Below are 22,428 nucleotides of genomic sequence, written 5' to 3'. Positions count from 1 at the left end.
GAGACAATGTGAGGATATGACGGAGCCGAGTGATTTGGTATATAGAGAGAAGAGGAGAGGGCCTAGAACTGAGCCCTGGGAGACACCAGTAGAGTACGTGGTGCAGCCACAGATCCTCTCCACGTCACCTGGTAAGAGCAGCCTACCAGGTAGGATGCAATCCAAGAGTGTGCAGAGCATGAGACGCCCAGCCCTGAGAGGGTGGAGAGGAGGATCTGATGGTTCACGGTGTCGAAGGCAGGAGATTGTTTTTAACCTCCTAGACCTGAGGAGAGAGAGTCAGCTTTGGCAGTGCAAAGAGCCTCCGTGACACAGAGAAGAGCAGTCTTGTTTGAGTAACCTGTCTTGAAGCCTGACTGCTCAGGGAGATCTGAGTTTAGCTAAGCTGAGAAGCCCACAGGGACTAACCTGCCTTGCTTTAGACAACGAGGATGTAGAATCAGAGCAGAGGTGGATACTTAGCTGACTGGAGCCTGCAGGCTGAGCTTAAAGCCCCATAGCTCCACTTCAGCATATCCCCTTAATGTGCTGTTTGAGATTCAGAGCACAGGCCAACCATTTCCAGCACAGCATTAGTCATCCATCTAGCACACAAATTAACATTAAGATGAGGTGGCATGGGGGGGGCTCAGTGAGGAAGGAGAGCTGAAGCTCTGAATGAACTCAGGAGTCTGGGCTGGGAGTCTGCACTTAATGAGCACTTATCTCAGGTGATATGTCCGAAAGGAAAGCAGTAGGTGCATTGGTGAAGAATGGCAACTTCTGAAAATGTTAAGATTATTTCAAATCAAATTTTATTGGTCACATACACATGGTTATATGAAGACAGCTTGGCTGTCGAAACGTTGGATATTGTATTTTTGCATCTGAGCTCCTAGAGTGTGCGGCTCTCCTTTGTTTTCACATACACATGGTTAGCAGATATTAATGAGAGTGTAGCGAAATGCTTGTGCTTCTATTTCCGACAGTGCAGTAATATCTAACAAGTAATCGAACAATTCCCCAACAACTACCTAATACACACAAATCTAAAAGGGAGGAATAAGGATATGTACACTACCGTTCAAAAGTTTGGGGTCACTTAGAAATGTCTTTGTTTTTGAAAGAAAAGCAAAAAATGTTGTCCATTAAAATAACATCAAATTGATCAGAAATACAGTGTAGACATAGTTAATGTTGGAAATGACTATGGTAGCTGGAAACGGCTGATTTATGGAATATCTACACAGGCGTACAGAGGCCCATTATCAGCAACCATCACTCCTGTGTTCCAATGGCACATTGTGTTAGCTAATCCAAGTTTATCATTTTAAAACGCTAAATGATCATTAGAAAACCCTTTTGCAATTATGTTAGCACAGCTGAAAATTGTTGTACTGATTAAAGCAGCAATAAAACTGGCCTTCTTTAGACTAGTTGAATAGCTGGAGCATCAGCATTTCTGGTTTCGATTAAAGGCTCAACATGGCCAGAAACAAGGAACTTTCTTCTGAAACTCATCAGTCTATTCTTTTTCTGAGAAATGAAGGCTATTCTATATGAGAAATTGCCAAGAAACTGAAGATCTCGTACAACTCCCTTCACAGAACAGTGCAAACTGAGCAAGAGGACAAGTACATAAGTGTCTAGTTTGAGAAACAGACGCCTCACAAGTCCTCAACTGGCAGCTTCATTAAATAGTACCCGCAACACCAGTCTCAACGTCAACAGTAAAGAAGCAACTCTGGGATGCTGGCTTTCTAGCCATGCTGGCCTTCTGTACAGACCTCGCCTTCTGGATGGTAGCGGGGTGAACAGACAGTGGTTCGGGAGGTTGTAGTGCTTGATTATTTTGGCCTTCCTGTGACATCAGGTGCTGTAAGTGTCTTGGAGGGCAGGTAGTTTGTTCCCAGTGATGCGTTGTGCAGACCGCACAACCCTCTGGAGAGCCCTGCTGTTGAGGGCGGTGCAGTTGCCGTACCAGGCGGTGATACAGCCTGACAGGATGCTCTCGATTGCGCATCTGTGAAAGTCTGTCAGGGTTTTAGGTGACAAGCCAAATTTCTTCAGCCTCCTGAGGTTGAAGAGGCACTGTTGCGCCTTCACCACACTGTCTGTGTGGGTGGACCATTCAGTTTGTCTGTGATGTGTACGCCGAGACACTTAAAACTTTCCACCTTCTCCATTACTGTCCCGTCGATGTGGATAGGGGATCGCTCCCTCTGCTGTTTCCTGAAGTCCACGATCATCTCCTTTGATTTGTTGACTTTGAGTGAGAGGTTGTTTTGCTAACACCACACTCCAAGTGCCCTCACCTCTTCCCTGTAGGCAGTCTCGTCGTTGTTGGTAATCAAGCCCACTACTGTTGTGTCGTCTGCAAACTTGATGATTGAGTTGGAAGAGTGCATGGCCACGCAGTCATGGGTGAACAGGGAGTACAGAAGGGGGCTGAGCACGCACCCTTGTGGGGGCCCAGTGTTGAGGATCAGCGAAGCAGAAATGTTTCCTAACTTCACCACCTGGGGGCGGCCCGTCAGAAAGTCCAGGACCCAATTGCACAGGGCGGGGTTGAGACCCAGAGCCACAAGCTTAATGATGAGCTTGGAGGGTACTATGGTGTTGAATGCTGAGCTGTAGTCAATAAACAGCATTCTTACATAGGTATTCCTCTCGTCCAGATGGGATAGGGCAGTGTGCAGTGTGATGGCGAATGCATCGTCTGTGGACCTGTTGGGGGCGGTATGCAAACTGAAGTGGGTCTAGGGTGGCAGGTAAGGTGGAGGTGATATGATCCTTGACAGGTCTCTCAAAGCACTTCAGGATGACAGAAGTGAGTGCTACGGGGCGGTAGTCATTTAGTTCAGTTACCTTCTTGGGTACAGGAACAATGGTGGCCATCTTGAAGCATGTGGGGACAGCAGACTTGGATAGGGAGCGATTGAATATGTCCGTAAACACACCAGCCAGCTGGTCTGCAGCCTTGTGAGGGTTAACATGTTTAAATGTTTTACTCACAACGGCCACGGAGAAGGAGATCCCACAGTCCTTGGTAGCGGGCCGCGACAGTGGCGCTGTATTATCCTCAAAGCGGGCAAAGATGGTGTTTGTGTGTCTGGAAGCGAGACGTCGGTGTCCATAACGTGGCTGGTTTTCTTTTTGTAGACCACGATTTGCTGTCACATACGTCTGAGCCGTTGAATTGCGACACCACTTTGTCCCTATACCGACATTTCGCTTGTTTGTTTGCTTTGCAGAGGGAATAACTACAATGTTTATATAATTCGGCCATATTCCCACTCCTCTTTCCATGGTTAACCTCTCTTGGGTAGGGGGCAGTATTTTCACATCCGGATGAAAAGCGTGCCCAGAGTAAACTGCCTGCTACTCAGGCCCAGATGCTAGGATATGGATATTATTAGTAGATTTGGATAGAAAACACTCGGAAGTTTCTAAAAATGTTTGAATGGTGTCTGTGAGTATAACAGAACTCATATGGCAGGCAAAAACCTGAGAAAAAAATCCAACCAGGAAGTGGGAAACTCTTTGCTTATCCAAGATACAGTGGAAACGGGGTCATATTGCACTTCCTAAGGCTGCCACTATATGTCAGCAGTCTTTAGAACCTTGTTTGAGGCTTCCACTTTGAAGTGGGGGCGAATGAGAGGGGAATGAGTCAGAGGTCTGCCAGAGAGCCGCGAGCAGACCAGGCGCGTTCACGTGAGAGAGTTAGCTTGCTTTCCATTGCATTTCTGAAGACAAAGGAATTCTCCGGTTGGAACATTATTGAAGATGTATGTTAAAAACATCCTAAAGATTGATTCTATACATCGTTTGACATGTATTTACGGACTGTAACGGAACTTTTTGACTTTGTCTGCACCTAGTGATCGCGCGTCAAGAATTTTGATTACTGGGCTAAACGCACAAACAAAAAGGAGGTGTTTGGACATAAATGATGGACTTCATCGAACAAAACAAACATTTATTGTGGAACTGGGATTCCTGGGAGTGCATTCTGATGAAGATCGTCAAAGGTAAGTGAATATTTATAATGCTATTTCTAACTCTGTTGACTCCACAACATGGCGGGTATCTGTATGGCTTGTTTTGGTCTCTGAGCGCTGTACTCAGATTATTGCATGGTGTGCTTTTTCCGTAAAGTTTTTTTTAAATCTGACACAGCGGTTGCATTAAGGAGAAGTGGATCTAAAATTCCATGCATACCAGTTGTATCTTTTAGCGATGTTTATTATGAGAATTTCTGTAAATTGATGTGGCTCTCTGCAAAATCACCGGATGTTTTGGAACTACTGAATATAACGCGCCAATGTAAACTAAGATTTTTGGATATAAATATGACCTTTACCGAACAAAACATAAATGTATTGTGTAACATGAAGTCCTATGAGTGTCATCTGATGAAGATCATCAAAGGTTAGTGATTAATTTTAGCTCTATTTCTGCTTTTTGTGACTCCTCTCTTTGGCTGAAAAAATGGCTGTGTTTTTCTGTGACTGGGCTCTGACCTAACAATCGTTTGGTGTGCTTTTGTCGTAAAGCCTTTTTGAAATCGGACACTGTGGCTGGATTTACAATGGTACAATGGACTTTAAAATGGTGTAAAATACTTGTATGTTTGAGGAATTTTAATTATGGAATTTCTGTTGTTTTGAATTTGCAGTTTCACTGGCTGTTGACGAGGTGAGACGCTACCGTCCCACATACCCTAGAGAGGTTAAAATGTGGTTCGCGCTTTCAGTTTTGCGCAAATGCCGCCATCCATCCACGGTTTCTGGTTAGGGTAGGTTTTAATAGTCACAGTGGGTACAACATCTCCAATGCACTTCCTTATAAATACACTCACAGAGTCAGCGTATAGATCAATGTTATTCTCAGAGGCTGACCGGAACATTTCCCAGTCCGCTTGATCAAAACAATCTTGAAGCGTGGATTCCGATTGGTCAGACCAGCGTTGAATAGTTCTAGTCATGGGTACATCCTGTTTGAGTTTTTGCCTATAAGACTGTAGGAGCAAGATGGAGTCTTGGTCGGATTTGCCGAAGGGAGGGCGAGGGAGGGCCTTGTATGCATCGCGGAAGTTAGAGTAGCAGTGATCAAGTGTATTGCCCGTGCGAGTGCTGCAATCAATATGCTGATAGAATTTAGGTAGCCTTGTTCTCAAATTAGTTTTGTTAAAATCCCCTGCTACAATAAATGCAGCATCAGGATATATGGTTTCCAGTATACATCGAGTCCAGTACAGTTCCTTGAGGGCCGTCGTGGTGTCTGCTTGAGGGGGTATATACACAGCTGTGAAGATAACTGACGAGAACTCTCCTGGGAGATAATATGCCCTGCATTTGATTGTAAGGAATTCTAGGTTGGGTGAGCAGAAGAACTTGAGTTCCTGTATACTGTTATGATTACACTATGAGTCGTTAATCATGAAGCATACACCCCCGCCCTTCTTCCCAGAGAGGTGTTTATCTCTGTCAGCCCGACGCATGAAGAAGCCCAGCCCGACGCATGAAGAAGCCCTGTGGCTGATCAGACTCCGACAACGAATCCCGAGAGAGCCATGTTTCCGTGAAACAGAGAATGTTACAATCTCCGATGTCTCTCTGGAAGGCAACCCTTGCTCTAATTTCGTCTGCCTTGTTGTCAAGAGACTGGACATTGGCGAGTAGTATGCGCGGAAGCGGTGGGCACGCCTACTGAGCCTGACCAGGAGGCCGCTCCCTCTGCCTCTTCTGCGGCGACGCTGTTTTGGGTCGGCTTCTGGGATTAGATCCACTGTCCTGGGTGGTGGTCCGAACAAAGGATCTGCTTTAGAAAAGTCTTATTCCTGGTCGTAATGTTGGTAAGTTGACGTCGCTCTTATATCCAATAGTTCTTCCCGGCTGTATGTAATAACACTTAAGATTGTCTGGGATAACAATGTAAGAAATAATACATAAAAAAAACGAAATACTGAATAGTTTCCAAAGGACTCGAAGCAACCATCTCTGTCGGCGCCATCTTAGCATCATACGAGTGTGTGTGTGTATGTGTGTGCGCGTCAACACAGCTGTCGGTAGCTGTGTGTGCCACTGTGGGTTTAAACAGGGTCACTCTCCACACCACTGGCAAGCTACACTACTGTACATATACAAAAGTATGTGGACACCCCTTCAAATTTGTGGATTTGGCTATTTCAGCTACACCCGTTGATGACAGGTGTATAAAATTGAGCACACAGCCATGATATCTCCAAAGACAAACATTGGTATCAGCATGGCCTTACTGAAGAGCTCAGTGAAGATGGATGCCACCTTTCCAACAAGTCAGTTCTTACATTTTTTACCCTGCTAGAGCTGCCCCGGTCAACTGTAAGTGCTGTTATTGTGAAGTGGAAACGTCTAAAATCATCTGTCCTCGGTTGCAACACTCACTACCGAGTTCCAAACTGCCTCTGGAAGCAACGTCAGCACAAGAACTGTTCGTCGAGAGCTTCATGAAATGGGTTTCCATGGCCGAGCAGCCGCACACAAGCCTGATATCACCATGCGCAATGCCATGCGTCGGCTGGAGTAGTGTAAAACTTGCCGCCATTGGACTCTGGAGCAGTGGAAACACGTTCTCTGGAGTGATGAATCACGCTGCACCATCTGGCAATCCAACGGACAAATCTGAGTTTGGCGGATGCCAGGAGAACGCTACCTGCCCCAATGCATAGTGTCAACTGTAAAGTCTGTTGGAGGAGGAATAGTGGTCTGGGGCTATTTTTCATGGTTCAGGCTCATTAGTTCCAGTGAACGGAAATCTCAATGCTACAGCCTACAATGACAGTCTAGATGATTCTGTACTTCCAACTTTGTGGCAACAGTTTGGGGAAGGCCCTTTTATGTTTCAGCATGACAATGCCCCAGTACATGTAGCGTATGACTATTATATTTTAGTGGATGTTTCGGGGGAATTTTTTTTTCTCCCCTCAGCAGTCTCCTGTGACAGAATCCTTAGTTGGTGCAACAGGAGTCCTTGTTGATTATTTTTACTTCATTTTTTTTATTTAACCTTTATTTAACCAGGTAGACCAGTTGAGAACAAGTTCTCAAATACAACTGCGACCTGGCAAAGATAAAGCAAAGCAGTGCGACAAAAACAACAACAGAGTTACACATGGGATAAACAAACGTACAGTCAACAACACAATAGAAAAATATGTATACAGTGAGTGCAAATTAAGTAAGGAGGTAAGGCAATAAATAGGCCATAGTGGCGAAGTAATTACAATTTAGCAATTAACACTGGAGTGATAGATGTGCAGATGAGGATGTGCAAGTAGAAATACTGGTGTGCAAAAGAGCAGAAAAACAAAAACATATATGGGATGAGGTAGGTAGTTGGTTGGATGGGCTGTGTACAGCTGCAGCGATCGGTAAGCTGCTCTGACAGCCGATGCTTAAAGTTAGTAAGGGAGATATTAGTCTCCAACTTCAGTGATTTTTGCTATTCGTTCCAGTCAATGGCAGCAGAGAACTGGAAGGAAAGGCGACCAAAGGAAGTGTTGGCTTTGGGGATGACCAGTGAAACATACCTGCTGGAGCACATGCTACGGGTGGGTGTTGCTATGGTGACCAGTGAGCTGAGATAAGGCCGGAGCTTTACCTAGCAAAGAATATAGATGACCTGGAGCCAGTGGGTTTGGCGACGAATATGAAGCGAGGACCAGCCAATGAGAGCATACAGGTTGCAGTGGTGGGTAGTATTTGGGGCTTTGGTGACAAAACGGATGGCACTGTGATAGACTGCATCCAATTTGCTGAGTAGTGTTGGAGGCTATTTTGTAAATGACATTGCTGAAGTCAAGGATCGGTAGTATAGTCAGTTTTACGAGGGTATGTTTGGCAGCAGGAGTGAAGGAGGCTTTGTTGCGAAATAGGAAGCTGATTCTAGATTTAATTTTGGATTGGAAATGCTTAATATGAGTCTGGAAGGAGAGTTTACAGTCTAGCCAGACACCTAGGTATTTATAGCTGTCCACATGTTCTAAGTCAGAACTGTCCAGAGTAGTGATGCAAGTAGGGTGTGGGAAGCGATCGGTTGATGAGCACGCTTTTCGTTTTACTAGCATTTAAGAGCATTTGGAGGCCACGGAAGAAGTGTTGTATGGCATTGAAGCTCATTTGGAGGTTTGTTAACACAGTGTCCAAAGAAGTGCCAGATGTATACAGAATGGTGTCGTCTGCATAGAGGTGGATCAAAGAATCACCTGCAGCAAGAGCGACATCATTGATATAAACAGAGAAAATAGTCGGCCCGAGAATTGAACCCTGTGGCACCCCCATAGAGACTGCCAGAGGTCCGGACAACAGGCCCTCCGATTTGGGTCTAGAGTGTCTCCCCCTTTGAAGAGGGGGATGACCGTGGCCGCTTTCCAATCTTTGGGAATGACAGATGATACGAAATGAGAGGTTGAACAGACTAGTAATAGGGGTTGCAACAATTGTGGCAGATCATTTTAAAGAGAGGGTCCAGATTGTCTACCCCAGCTGATTTGTAGGGATCCAGATTTTGCAGTTCTATCAGAACATCAGCTGTCTTGATTTGGGTGAAGGAAAAGCGAGGGGGGGGGGGGGGCTTGGGCAAGTTGCTGCGGGGGGTGCAGAGCTGTTGGCCAGGGTTGGGGTACCCAGGTGGAAAGCATGGCCAGCCGTAGAGAAAAGCTTATTGAAATTCTCGATTATTGTGGATTCATCAGTGGTGACAGCGTTTCCTAGCCTCAGTGCTGTAGGCAGCTGGGAGGAGGTGCTCTTATTCTCCATGGACTTTACAGTGTCCCAAAACTTTTTGGAATTAGTGCTGCAGGATGCAAATTTATGTTTGAAAAAGCTAGCCTTTGCTTTCCTAACTGACTGTGTATATTGGTTCCTGACTTCCCTGAAAAGTTGCATTTCGTGGGGACTATTCGATGCTAGTGCAGTATGCCACAGGATGTTTTTGTGCTGGTCAAGGGCAGTCAAGTCTGGAGTGAACCAAGGGCTATATCTGTTCTTAGTTCTACATTTTTTGAAAGGGGCATGCATATTTAAGATGGTGAGGAAAGCACTTTTAAAGAACAACCAGGCATCCTCTACTGACGGGATGAGGTCAATATCCTTCCAGGATACCAGGGCCAGGTCGATTAGAAAGGCCTGCCCGCAGAAGTGTTTTAGGAAGCCTTTGACAGTGATGAGGGGTGGTTGTTTGACCGAGGACCCATAACGGACACAGGAAATTAGGCAGTGATCGCTGAGATCCTGGTTGAAAACAGCAGAGTGTATTTAGAGGGCAAGTTGGTCAGGATGATATCTATGAGGCTGCTCATGTTTACGGATTTAGGGTTGTACCTGGTAGGTTCCTTGATAATTTGTGTGAGATTGAGGGCTTCTAGCTTAGATTGTAGGATGGCCGGGGTGTTAAGCATATCCCAGTTTAGGTCACCTAACAGTACGAACTCTGAAGATAGATGGGGGGCAATCAATTCACATATGGTGTCCAGGGCACAGCTGGGAGCTGAGGGGGGTCTATAACAAGTGGCAACAGTGAGGGACTTATTTCTGGCGAGATGGTAGTTGCTCGAACTGTTTGGGCATAGACCTGGATAGTAGGACAGAACTCTGCAGGCATCTCTACAGTAGATTGCAACTCCGCCCCTTATAGCAGTTCTATCTTGACGGAAAACGTTGTAATTGGGGATGGAATTTCCGGGTTTTTGGTGGCCTTCCTAAGCCAGGATTCAGACACGGCTAGGACATCAGGGTTGGCAGAGTGTGCTAAAGCAGTGAATAAACCAAACTTAAGGAGGAGGCTTCTGATGTTAACATGCATGAACCCAAGGCTTTTACGGTTACAGAAGTCAACAAATGAGAGCGCCTGGGGACACACAGGGGCTGGGTTAACCTCTACATCACCAGAGGAACAGAGGGGGGGGAGTAGGATGAGGGTACGGCTAAAGGCTATAAGAACTAGTCGTCTAGAGCGTTGGGAACAGAGAATAAAAGGAGCAGATTTCTGGGCGTGGTAGGATAGATTCAGGGCATCATGTACAGACAAGGGTATGGTAGGGTGCGAGTACAGTGAAGGTAAACCTGGGCATTGAGTGACGATGAGAGAAGTTGCATCTTTGGAGGCGCCAGTTAAGCTAGGTGCAGTCTCCGCATGTGTGGGGGTTGGGACAACGGAGCTATCTGAGGCATGTTGAGCGGGACTAGGGGCTCCGCAGTAAAATAAAACAATGAGAGCTACCCTAAACAACAGTATACAAGGCATATTGACATTAGAGAGAGGCATAAAGCAATCACAGGTGTTGATTGGGAGAGCTAAGACAACAACGGGTAAGACAACAATGGGTAAACAGCTAAGACCACAACAACGGGTAAATGGCTATGAATGGGCAGAGAGGGTCAGTTAGCTACACACAGGGCCTGAGTTCGAGGCTGGGGCCGACAGATAAACAAAACGAAGTACTGTGTTAATGAACAGTCCAGCAGGCATCGGCTGTGTAGCCGAGTGATCATAGGGTCCAATGAACAGCAATAGATGAAACAGGGAACCGTTCGGTAGTCGTTACTACGCTAGGCGAGCGTAGAAAAGCTAGCGGCCGGGACTAGCAGATGGGTCTTCACCGACATCCACGACGCAGAGGTCGGTTGAGAGCACATTGGCCGAATTACGTCAGTAGACCAGCAAACCAGTCGTGATGGATCGGCGGGGCCCCGTGTCGACAAAGGGTCCAGGTCAAATGACAGGAGAGGTTCTGTAGTTGGTGTACTTAGTTTGCTAGCCAAGAGATGGGCCTAGCTCGAGGCTAACTGGTGCTTGCTTCTGGACAAGGGAGATAGCAAAAATAGCCACTCGGTAGCAGCTAGCTAGCTGCAATGATCCGGTGTAATGGTCCAGAGCTTGCGACAGGAATCCGGTGATGTAGTGGAAAAAAAGCAGTCCGATATGCTCAGGGCTGATATCGCGCTGTGCAGTCTGGCAGGTATTATCCGGGTTAAAGCGGCTGGTGTCTGAGCTAAAGGTAAATGCCGTTAGCAGTGGCACACAATGACTAAATAGCGAGTAGCTAATTAGCTGGCTAGCTTCTTATGGAGTTTCCAGTTATACATTTTTTTTTTTTTATAGCAGATCCGTACCACATTGGGTGAGGCGGGTTGCAGGAAGGTATATTTAATCAGAATTTGGGGGGAAAAAAGAGATTGAAATATATTGAAATGTATACAAAAAACGAAAAAGAAAACGGAATATTTACACAATTTTTACAATATTTAAACAAACACACCTTACTACTACGCCATCTTGGATATCTTGATGAGAGGCAAGGATCATTCCCAATCATGGTGGAGACCTCTGGTGTCCAACAGTGATACACCACACTGACTGAGGCCATTATTTTATTTCATGCTCTCCATTTAATTCCCTTTCAAAATCAACAACTCCAAATCCAAATCTTGTATAAAGCAGAACAAGCCTCGGTCGTGAATACAAATTGAAACAGGGAGGGACTCATTTTCATTTGCAAAATGTTTTTTTGATGCGTGCCATAATGAACATGACCCAGCTGTCTTTTGCTTACCTGTGTGTATTCGTGTGTGTCGAACAAGCTGGCTGGGCTTTTTAAACGTCTTGCCACAGTGCTGACAGCTGTTGGTGAATCCACTCCGATCGATATTCTTCTTGTAGTTTCTGGAATTCGAACTGAGTGGCCTAACGGAAAAAACAAGTGCAGAGAAACAGAAATCAACCCAATGTGGAAACACTCTTTGGTCAGGTTGTTCTTTTGAAACACAATTTAACTGCTGGTCCTCCAAATGAAAAATAGGAAACAGAAAGACACAGGGAGATAAGAGCACTCAATACACTTAGTAATGTGTTGCTAAACAAGCACTTTGGACAAAAGTATCAATCAACCCGAGACCCTCTGCTACTGTCCCCTCGCTCTCTAACCTCATCTTGACGTGGGTCTTGGTGTGCTCCTTGAGCTGGCCCGCCATCTTGAACTCCTTGCTACAGGTCTTGCAGGTGTACACCTTGGCCCCAGACAGCTCTTTGCGATGCTCCTCCAGATGCAGCATGAGCTGACTGTGGAGAATGAACTCGTCGCCACACTCTGTACAGATCAGATTCTAGAGGAGAGAGGGAAAGAACAGAGGGGGGGAAAGAAATGAGAAGATGAGGTCACAGACGAGAGGAGGATGGAGAAGGACCACAATTCAGAAGACACGCATGAGTCGATCATACGTCTTTGCAGTTTAGAAAGCTGTCACCTATATAAATGATATGTATTATCATTATTATTATGAGGATGGTTGTGACCTGATGTGAAAAAGTCCACAGATGTTTATTGATTAATTGAATTAATAAAATAATTAAAAGTAGTAGGCTAATCCACCAGCTACAAATTACATTTTTACCTTCGATAAACCATATTTCCCAGCAGATTCAAGATAATCACATTTGTTTAATGTTTGAATGGGTTCAATCATATCACTGATTGACAGACCTCCTCCTTCTCATGCAGCATGATATGGGACTTGAGACTGGCCACGCGGGAGAACTTCTTGTGGCACACCGGGCAGGTGGGGTTCGAGGTGGCGTGTGTGGACTTGTGGAGCATGAAGTTGAACTCCACGTTAAACGTCTGAGCACACTGGTCGCACCGGTGAAGCTGGAAGGGAGCAAGAGAGAAAGGACAGTTCATGAGTGAGTAAGTGAGCGAGTGTACGCAAGTGAGTGACTGTGTGGACTGCAGGTAGCCTAGTGGTTAAGAGTGTTGGGCCAGTAACCGAAAGGTCGCTGATTCTAATCACCAAGCAGATTGGGTGAAGAATCTGCCGACGTGCCCTTGCAAGGTACTTAACCCTTATTGATCCTGTAAGTCAATCTGGATAGGACCGTCTGCTAAATGACTTAAAAGTTTAAAAAATGGTGACTGAGTCCTATAATAACAGTCCGGCCAGTACATTTTCTCTCCTGTTATAATTTTCAGTCAAATGCCAGTTGGTCTGTTTGGCAGAAGGTCTTATTTCCTGGGTATATTTCTAATATATGTATTTATTCAATAACTCATTTGCATTTGCTCTCTAGTGCCACTACATTTCCCTCATACACTGGGCTATTTGTCTTAAGAGGATGTTCCCTCTGTCTGTCTGTCTGTCTGACTGTTTGCTCACTGGCCAGCAAAGAGGCTCTCCCACTCTGACAGCTGAATAATGAAGAGTAAACACAAACTTAAATCCACTCATACTGTATCTCTGTGGACAAGCTACAACTGTCATCTGAGGACAACTCATCCGTGTGTCAGGCAGAAACATCAGTAAAAGGACTAGGCCTATATGCTGGTACTTTTTTGAGTTCTTCACCTTAATCAACAATGGATGTAACGTATATATCTAATGTTTTCACATGCGGCACACCATTCATACATATACAAAATCAATCATGTGAATGAAGGACATTTCTATCCATATCAAATGAGATCATTATGGTAGGTCTGTACTAGCCTGGACCCAGATGGGTTTATGTTTTTGCTTACTCCATTGTCATTGTCAAGCTAAACATTGGCATGACAATTCCAAAAGGAGTTGGCGAAAGAGACTGGCACCCAGGCTAGGTCGGTCCAGCCTATGTTGTGTCAAACAGCCTCGTCTGGCCCTTTGCACTGTGCTTGCCTTGTCGTTGGCCTCATGGTCGCGCTGGTGCCTCTGTAGCTGGCTCTCAGTGGTGAAGCTCTGGGAGCAGACAGTGCACTTGTTGTCCTTGGAATCCCCATGGCTGTTGTCCTGCTTGGCTCCAGATATACCCTCTGTTGACAAAAAGAGGGAGACAGAGACACTCATATTACCATGGTGTTCATAATTAGGTTACTTAAACGGTACCTGCAATTTCCCTAATGTTTTGGTCCACCAGCCTATTTCCCGGCAGATTCCAGACAGTAAAATATTAGGTTTAGGATTTGCAGGGTTCTCCCCAGGATTTTTTAAATAGGGTGGTGCTGCTAAGTCTGGTAACGGGAGACTTGGAGGGGACAGCTTTTGAACACCTTATATGGCGTTATATGATAACACAGTTTAAAAAATATATATATATTATATATATATATATTTACATAGTGGTGCAGCCAGTCCACAAGGTGGCACAGCACCTCTTACATTCTTTGGGGAAAACCCTGGGTTTGTTTGCATTTTTCAGTCTGATTGATGTGTGGAAAGGAGATATTTCGAACTAAACTAATCCAAATAACAAACAGCCAAGCAAAGTAATAGCCTAATAATCACATTTATTGTAATTTTCATACCTAAACTAAAAAGAAGGTTAAGACACAAGACAGTAGGGGTTGCAGGTAGCCTAGTGGTTAGAGTGTTGGACTGGTAACTGAAAGGTTGCAAGATCAAATCTCCGAGCCGACAAGGTAAATATCTGTCATTCTGCCCCTGAACAAGGCAGTTAACCCACTGTTCCTAGGCCGTCATTGAAAATAAGAATTTGTTCTTAACTGACTTGCCTAGTTAAAGAGAGGTAAATAAAACAGAGCATCCACCAATATATTTTTGGTCTTTATCTGGTAGCCAAATCAGGTAATGGGCACTGTTACATAGGGTAACAGATGTGAGCCTGTCCCAAAACACTACCAACCCCTTCCCCTTGGTACTAGCCTAATCTTTCAACGTTTGCAAGTCTGGATAGGTAGCCTACGCAGTGCAGTGGTGATGCTACCACCATATTGATACACCTGACCAGGTCAGACTGACCTTACAGATCTGCAAACATTGAAGGATTAGGGCCAGGGAGCATATATGGAGTTCAGTTTCAACAGTATGCACAACGCTCAAAATGATTTGTTATTTAAGTCTATGAAATTAGTGAACACCAGGGGCCACATGAAATGTCAGGGGTCGAATTTGAATATCAGGGGGACTAGGAGTTCTTTCTGGATTGGGACTACTTTTTATGACAACTGTTGCACTCAACTTGGTCATTTTGTATATGTATAGGCCTGTATATTTTCTGGAACGACTACATGTGCCCAACTCATTGATATAAAATTAGAGGTACACAAGTTGTTTTTGAAATAGGTCACTGTAATTATATCTACAGCCATTGTGCATGTTGCATGTAATGATCATATGGGCGGGTCATATGTCGTGGTGGTAGTAGGTTACAACATCACGTGACTCCAAGTTTACTGTGACATAATGGTTTTTCTATCAATATTTGCACATAAAAGGGTTTCCACCGCAATTGACCAAAAAATATCCCACATTGTCTAGCGTATTTTGTTTTGTCAACATTGATTTTGAACCATTTCATGTGTCTGAAGGTATGAACTCTGCCTTCCTGGTGTGCCCGGAGAGCAAATCAAGTGCACTATAGGCCTAACGCTGACCAATCGGATGGCTAAGATTAGTGTCTGCAGTAACATAGCAGGCGCAAAAGTAAGCTACAGAAAAGTCAATACTGTGAGATTACAAAACTTTTAAAGCCATTACTAGAGACTGTCAACGAATACATTAAAGAGCTGATGTTTTTATGAGTGAGAACTTGTTTTTACTCCGCACTGTCAACACCTTTTATTCAACACTTTTATAAGCCATAAAATGTGGGTTCTTCCTACTTCCACTTGCGCTACAACCAGCAGTAAGTTGTAATGAATGAGTAGGAAAGTGTATCGACAGACTTGCATTACTATTAGCAGCTTGGGTCTTTAATTATTTTTTATATCAAGGAATATTTCACTCTGTTCATAGGAGTAACATGAATTTGTGCATGAAGCAGACATAACGCAGTGTGACTCTAGTTTCAGCATCAACTGGAAGACTGTCACTTTTTGGTCAGTGTCATAGGAGGAAAGGGAGAGCGTAGGGACCTTGAGAGGCAGATCCTAAGTCTTCTGCCCTCTCTCTCCACTGAGACTGACCAGATGCAGGCACCGTCAGCCCAGTAAAATAAAAAGCTAATTATTGAAATGTATGCTCACTCAGCTGTACCTCACAAGTAATACAACAACTATTACCGGTGTGATCCTATAACTTCTCAAATTTTGAAATAAAAATATATGTTTTTTCTTTTAAATGGTTCAAGCAATGTAGTGATAATATATTGGGCCTATAGGCTAGTGCACAAACCTCATTGCTACAGTACTGTTTTTAAAACGTTAATGTTGCATAGGCGTGCTTTTTTTTTTAAAGTCATGTTCAAAACAAATCTGAGCGATAGATCTCACCTTGCATTTTGACACAGAAAAGGTTGGTGACCACTGCACCAAACAAGCCCACTGAATATTACTGGTGTGTAATCATCAAACTGTTGAACGAAAACTAGCGTTTCTATTGGACCGGTCAGCAAATGGGGATGGACCTACCTGAATCTGACCAATAGAAACGCTAGTTTTAGAGTAAAAATTTGCACACCTGATGGCCTAGCTGGTTGAACATACTTTACGCTAGCTAGTTAGTAGGCTGTCATAAAACTAAACATGACAAAATACCCTAACCTGTACTATAGCTAGCTCTTGTCTAACTAACGTTACTACTCTTACGATACTAGCTAGCTAACTACCAATTGACTTAATTCTGGCATAGGGATATTCTTCTTCTTTTTTAATTACACCTCTGTGCTGTTAGCTCAGGTGTATCTAGTTAGCAACGCGTTAGTTAGCTATAGGATAGCAACAAACTTAGCCACATGCAGAAAACCCATTCTCTTCTGATCACTATACTTGGATGCTAACTAGCTAAACTGTTAGTTAACTAGTTAACGGTTGTAGTTATAATTCGCAAATGTGGCTATCGTATCGAGCTGCAGCGAACCGAGAGAGACTGGATGGTGAAACACTACTTTCCTGATGGTTTGGCTAGCTGAGTGAAATCTAGCTAGCGGTCTTCTCGCACACACAAATTAAAAACAAAGGCTAGCCTGTTAGCCAAGCACCAACATGCTAACACATGAGTCAGAAAAACACTAACTGACGTTACCTAGCCAAATGCCCTATATTTGACAGGACTCTACGGGAGCTGTTGCCTCCCTGAAGTGTAAATTAGACTGAATCTGGATAAGTAGAGCCACCGAAATGTTATTAATATCATTCCGCCTCAATCACTACTTTACAGCACAAAGCAATGGACACCCGCAATACTATATCCGGGGACTATATACACTATATTCAAGTGAGTTTATCTCTGCTACGCAAGAGCTTGTTCATTCATTATGAACTTGTGTAAACAGCATGGTCGCTGCCTTTTTTATTCGTGACATTTTGGAACTGATTACCTGTTCCGTCGTTGGTTTTATCCCTCAGTTTGCGAGGCCGGCCCCGCGGCATAGTTCCAGGTTTCAGGGCGGGTGTACTGTGAACGATTTGGGTTTCAAAATGGCGACTGCCTCACGACGAGCACCTCGCGGACACAGAAATCAGCAAACACATGAACTCTTCAGTGTGGTAGTAGTGCACGTCTAGCTAGGCTACTTGTTGTGAGGCTCCGATGCATGGAGGAGGGAGACATCTAGCGTATATGTATGTGCATTGTCGCAAGGAGGAGCAGGAGTGTCATCAAATTCTTAATAAGAATAGGGAATAAAGTCTATTAGATTTTTTTGGTCCAATGACAGCATACAATTAGGACTTTTATAAAGGAGGCACAATTCCTTTTCAAAATCTTGCAAGAAAAAGCAAGAATAGGCTACTATAGGATGGGGGAAAGCAACATTGAAGCATTAATACATGTATTGCGATGTAAACTCAGCAAAAAAAAGAAACGTCCTCACTGTCAACTGCATTTATTTTCAGCAAACTTAACATGTGTAAATATTTGTATGGACATAAGATTCAACAACTGAGACATAAACTGAACAAGTTCCACAGACGTGACTAACAGAAATTGAATAATGTGTCCCTGAACAAATGTGGGGTCAAAATCAAAAGAAACAGTCAGTATCTGGTGTGGCCACCAGCTGCATTAAGTACTGCAGTGCATCTCCTTCTCATGGACTGCACCAGAGTTGCCAGTTCTTGCTATGAGATGTTACCCCACTCTTCCACCAAGGCACCTGCAAGTTACTGGACATTTCTGGGGGGGAATGGCCCTAGCCCTTGTAACGGATGTGAAATGGCTAGCTAGTTAGCGGGTACGCGCTAGTAGCGTTTCAATCAGTTACGTCACTTGCTCTGAAACCTATTAGTAGTGTTGCCCCTTGCTCTGCAAGGGCCGTGGCTTTTGTGGAGCGATGGGTAACGACGCTTCGTGGGTGACTGTTGTTGATGTGTGCAGAAGGTCCCTGGTTCGCGCCCGTGTCGGGGCGAGGGGACGGTCTAAAGTTATACTGTTACATTGATGCTGTTGACCCGGATCACTGGTTGCTGCGGAAAAGGAGGAGGTTGAAAGGGGGGTGAGTGTAACGGATGTGAAATGGCTAGCTAGTTAGCGGGTACGCGCTAGTAGCGTTTCAATCAGTTACGTCACTTGCTCTGAGACTTAAGTAGGGTTTCCCCTTGCTCTGCAAGGGCCGCGGCTTTTGTGGAGCGATGGGTAACGACGCTTCGTGAGTGTCAGTTGTTGATGTGTGCAGAGGGTCCCTGGTTCGCGCCCGTGTCGTGGCGAGGGGACGGTTTAAAGTTATACTGTTACACCCTCACCCTCCGATCCAACAGGTCACAGACGTGCTCAATGGGATTGAGATCCAGGCTATTCGCTGACCATGGCAAATCACGCACAGAACAAGCAGTATGGCTGGTGGCATTGTCATGCTGGAGGGTCATGTCAGGATGAGCCTGCAGGAAGGGTACCATATGAGGGAGAAGGATGTCTTCCCTGTAACGCACAGCATTGAGATTGCCTGCAATGACAACAAGCTCAGTCCGATGATGCTGTGACACACCGCCCCAGATCATGACAGACCCTCCACCTCCAAATCGATCCCACTCCAGAGTACAGGCCTCGGTGTAACGCTCATTCCTTCGACGATAAACGCAAATCCGACCATCACCCCTGGTGAGACAAAACCGCGACTCGTCAGAGAAGAGCACTTTTTGCCAGTCCTGTCTGGTCCAGTGACGGTGGGTTTGTGCCCAAAGGCGACGTAGTTGCCGGTGATGTCTGGTGAGGACCTGCCTTACAACAGGCCTACAAGTCCTCAGTCCAGCCTCTCTCAGCCTATTGCGGACAGTCTGAGCACTGATGGAGGGATTGTGCGTTCCTGGTGTAACTCGGGCAGTTGTTGTTGCCATCCTGTACCTGTCCCGCAGGTGTGATGTCCTGAAAAAATGTCCTGAAAAAGGGACATTTATTTTTTTGCTGAGTTTATATAGGGATTGATTGTTTGGATTGTTATAGGGCCATATAAACAAGGAATATGTACCTGTTCATAGTTGTTTATTAGGAACAGAAACTATACGGATGCTGTGAAACAAAAAAAATTGTGTCTGTCATTGTATGTTGTCATTACGATCGCCGCCTAACCTTGTTGTATTCCCTTCTTCCCCTTTCCCTCTTCCAAAGGACCACAATGGAAATAAGCTGTTAACCTTTATTGTGTTATCCTTGGTGATTTTCTTAAAAGGTATGTGGAGGCGGCACCAGCTGGAGCGCCCTTATGTATGGACTTTACAAATTGTCAAATAAATTCAATCAATCAATCAACGGTCTCTATGTGACCTGGCACAGTAAAATAGGTTTCAAAAGTTACTGGCTAGAGAGGTATACTACGAAAGAAGCTAGATTTCCTCAGGCGTTTATAAAGCTAGCCAGCTTCATGTAGCTTCACATTCCCGCTCAGGCTTCATCTGTTCTACGACGGTGAATATTTCTCGTCAGCCTGCCACTTGTAACTGGGCGCGCATGTTGGAAGTGGCTGGTCGAACGCCGAACTCTGTCCTACACAATATAAATATAAATATAATTACTAATTATTATGATGCATAATTGCCATGGTTTACTATTGTGATGCATAGTTGCCATGGTAATTGTCAATATCCAGTCAATGAACATTATGGACAATGTACTAATACTATAGATTCAAAATTGGCCAACAAATGCTTACAGCGTTCTCATTATGACAGCATGATCTCCCAAGCAACTATGGCATTCCAAACACACAAAAAAATTGAAATATTAGTTTTTATTATTTAACCTTCATTTTATCAGGGAGTCATACTGAGATCAAGGTCTCTTTTACAGATGAGCCCTGAATTAAATAAATTACAGAAAATACACACATCAAAATATCAATACAAAATGCAAGCAGAAAGAAATACATGGTCATGAAAAAAAAAAACATGAATCAGTAACAAGGTCCTCAAATTTAAAAACACTTAGAAGCCTGTTCCATATATAAGGTGCGCGAAAACTAAAAGCTGATTTTCCTAACTCAGTAGAGACCAAAGGAATTTCCAGAATTAGCCATCCCTGAGACCTTGTGTGGTAACTCCTACTGTATGTCCAAAGTTTAGTAATGATGTTAGGTACAGTGGGATTTTATAAAATGGCTTTATAAATTAAAACACAGCAAGGTATCAACCTAAGTGACATCAACGAGGGCCAACAAACTTTTTGTTAGAGAATGCAGTGATGAGTACTAAAATTGTTGCCCGTAATAAAGTGCAGTGCGCTATGATTAACTGCATCTAACGGCTTTAATGAAGTGGTAGCTGCGTTCATATAGATGATGTCGCCATAGTCTAGGACTGATAGGAACGTCGACTGAATAATCTCCTTTCTACTATTTAGCAAGAGGCAGGACCTATTTCTTTAGAAGAAGCACATTTGTGTTCTCAGCTTCTTAACTAACTTATCAATATTCTTTTTAAAAGACAGCTTTTCATCTATCCAGATGCCCAGATATTTGTAATCAAGGACACAATCAATATGGACACCATCCAAAGTACTTATGCTTAAATCATCAGACTTTTTTTTTTGGTGCTCTAGAGAACAACATATACTTAGTTTTACATGCACTCAGTACAAGTCCAGATGTACATTTTTACAGAAAAGTCAATATTGTTAATGTGAACAGTAAAAAGTACAGGACTGAGAATCAACCCCTGAGGGACACCTTTCGTAATATTCTGGAAAGCTGATTTAATACCATCAGTAGCAATACATTGAGTTCTGTCTGTCAAAAACCTCTGAATTAGCAGTGAATGATCAACAGTATCAAAAGCCTTTGACAGGTTAATGAAGAGGGCAGCACAATGTTGCCTTTTATCCATACAGTTAACCACATCATGTATAACCAGGAATGCAGCAGAGGTAGTGCTATAATCTGGTCTAAAACCTGACTGATGTACATTTAGAATACATTTCAAAGATAAGAAAGGTCTTAGCTGAGAATTAATCAGGGATTCTAATATTTTAGCTAGGCAAGAAAGTTTAGAAATAGGCCGATAATTATTTAGGTCACAAGGGTCACCACCTTTGTGAAGAGGGAGTACATGGGCCGCTTTCCAAACCTTGAGGATAGTACCAGATATAATCAACAGATTAAAAATATGGGTTAATGATTCAGCTATCGGGGTGCAAAGCATCACTTATCCCATTCTTCTCAGTTATAATGTCAGAGTCAGACAGGACTTGCTTAGGCAGGGAAAAAGAGGAATCTACACTTCATTACATTTACTGTTATTCAAACTTTAGAAGGATCACCAGCAGAGTGAGAGATAGAGATTAAAAAGTAGCTTAATTTAGCCTTCTTAATCAAGACAGTACAGTTGAAGTCGGAAGTTTACATGCACTTAGGTTGGAGTCATTAAAACTCGTTTTTCAACCACCCCACAAAAGTCTTGTTAACAAACTATAGTTTTGGCAAGTCGGTTAGGACATCTACTTTGTGCATGACACAAGTAATTTTTCCAACAATTGTTTATAGACAGATTGTTTCACTTATAATTCACTGTATCACAAGTCCATTGGATCAGAAGTAGCCTGCAGCTTTGATATGTGTAGGTTTTGATATCAATTGAGTCAGATAGCGTCCGCCATGGCAGTAGGTGGTGGTAAAAGCTCAGCAACAAATAAATGTGTATTCTGGTTTATGGACACATCTACAACCAGGGTCTCAAAGTTCTTGAGAACAGAAATATTTAAAGATTGGGATGCCACAAAATTTGATTTGACATTTTTTTCTCATTTCTGGAGGTTTAACCTTTTAACTAGGCAAGTCAGTTAAGAACAAATTCTTATTGACAATGACGGCCTTCCAGAAGGCAAAAGACCTCCTGCGGGGACGGGGGCTGAGATTCAAAATAAAAAAATAACAAATATATAGGACAAAACACACATCACGACAAGAGAGACACCACAACACTACATAAAGAGAGACTTTTGACAGCAACATAGCATGGCAGTAACACATGAAAACACAGAAAGGTAGCAACACAACATGGCAGCAGCACAACATGGTAGCAGCACAAAACATGGTACGAACATTATTGGG

The 22,428-nt window shown here is 43.8% G+C and overlaps 1 protein-coding gene across 1 annotated transcript in view; it reads right to left on the bottom strand.

Moving 5' to 3' along the window:
- The window catches only part of LOC139573946 (zinc finger protein 236-like), a 104,829-nt gene extending 87,417 nt beyond the window's left edge, over nucleotides 1–17,412 (bottom strand). The window contains exons 1-5 of the mRNA XM_071397953.1: nucleotides 17,272–17,412; nucleotides 13,674–13,807; nucleotides 12,506–12,670; nucleotides 11,950–12,128; nucleotides 11,579–11,709 (exon numbers count right to left, since the gene is read on the bottom strand). Of these exons, the coding sequence (XP_071254054.1) occupies nucleotides 11,579–11,709; nucleotides 11,950–12,128; nucleotides 12,506–12,670; nucleotides 13,674–13,807; nucleotides 17,272–17,323 (661 nt within the window). The 5' untranslated portion in view covers nucleotides 17,324–17,412. The remainder of the gene's footprint in view (nucleotides 1–11,578; nucleotides 11,710–11,949; nucleotides 12,129–12,505; nucleotides 12,671–13,673; nucleotides 13,808–17,271) is intronic.
- Nucleotides 17,413–22,428: the final 5,016 nt, after the last annotated feature.

Source organism: Salvelinus alpinus, chromosome 4, assembly GCF_045679555.1.
Source record: "Salvelinus alpinus chromosome 4, SLU_Salpinus.1, whole genome shotgun sequence".
NCBI classification, from domain to species: Eukaryota; Metazoa; Chordata; class Actinopteri; order Salmoniformes; family Salmonidae; genus Salvelinus; species Salvelinus alpinus.
Note: the sequence above shows the minus strand (reverse complement) of the source record. Positions and strands in the feature narration are given on the sequence as shown.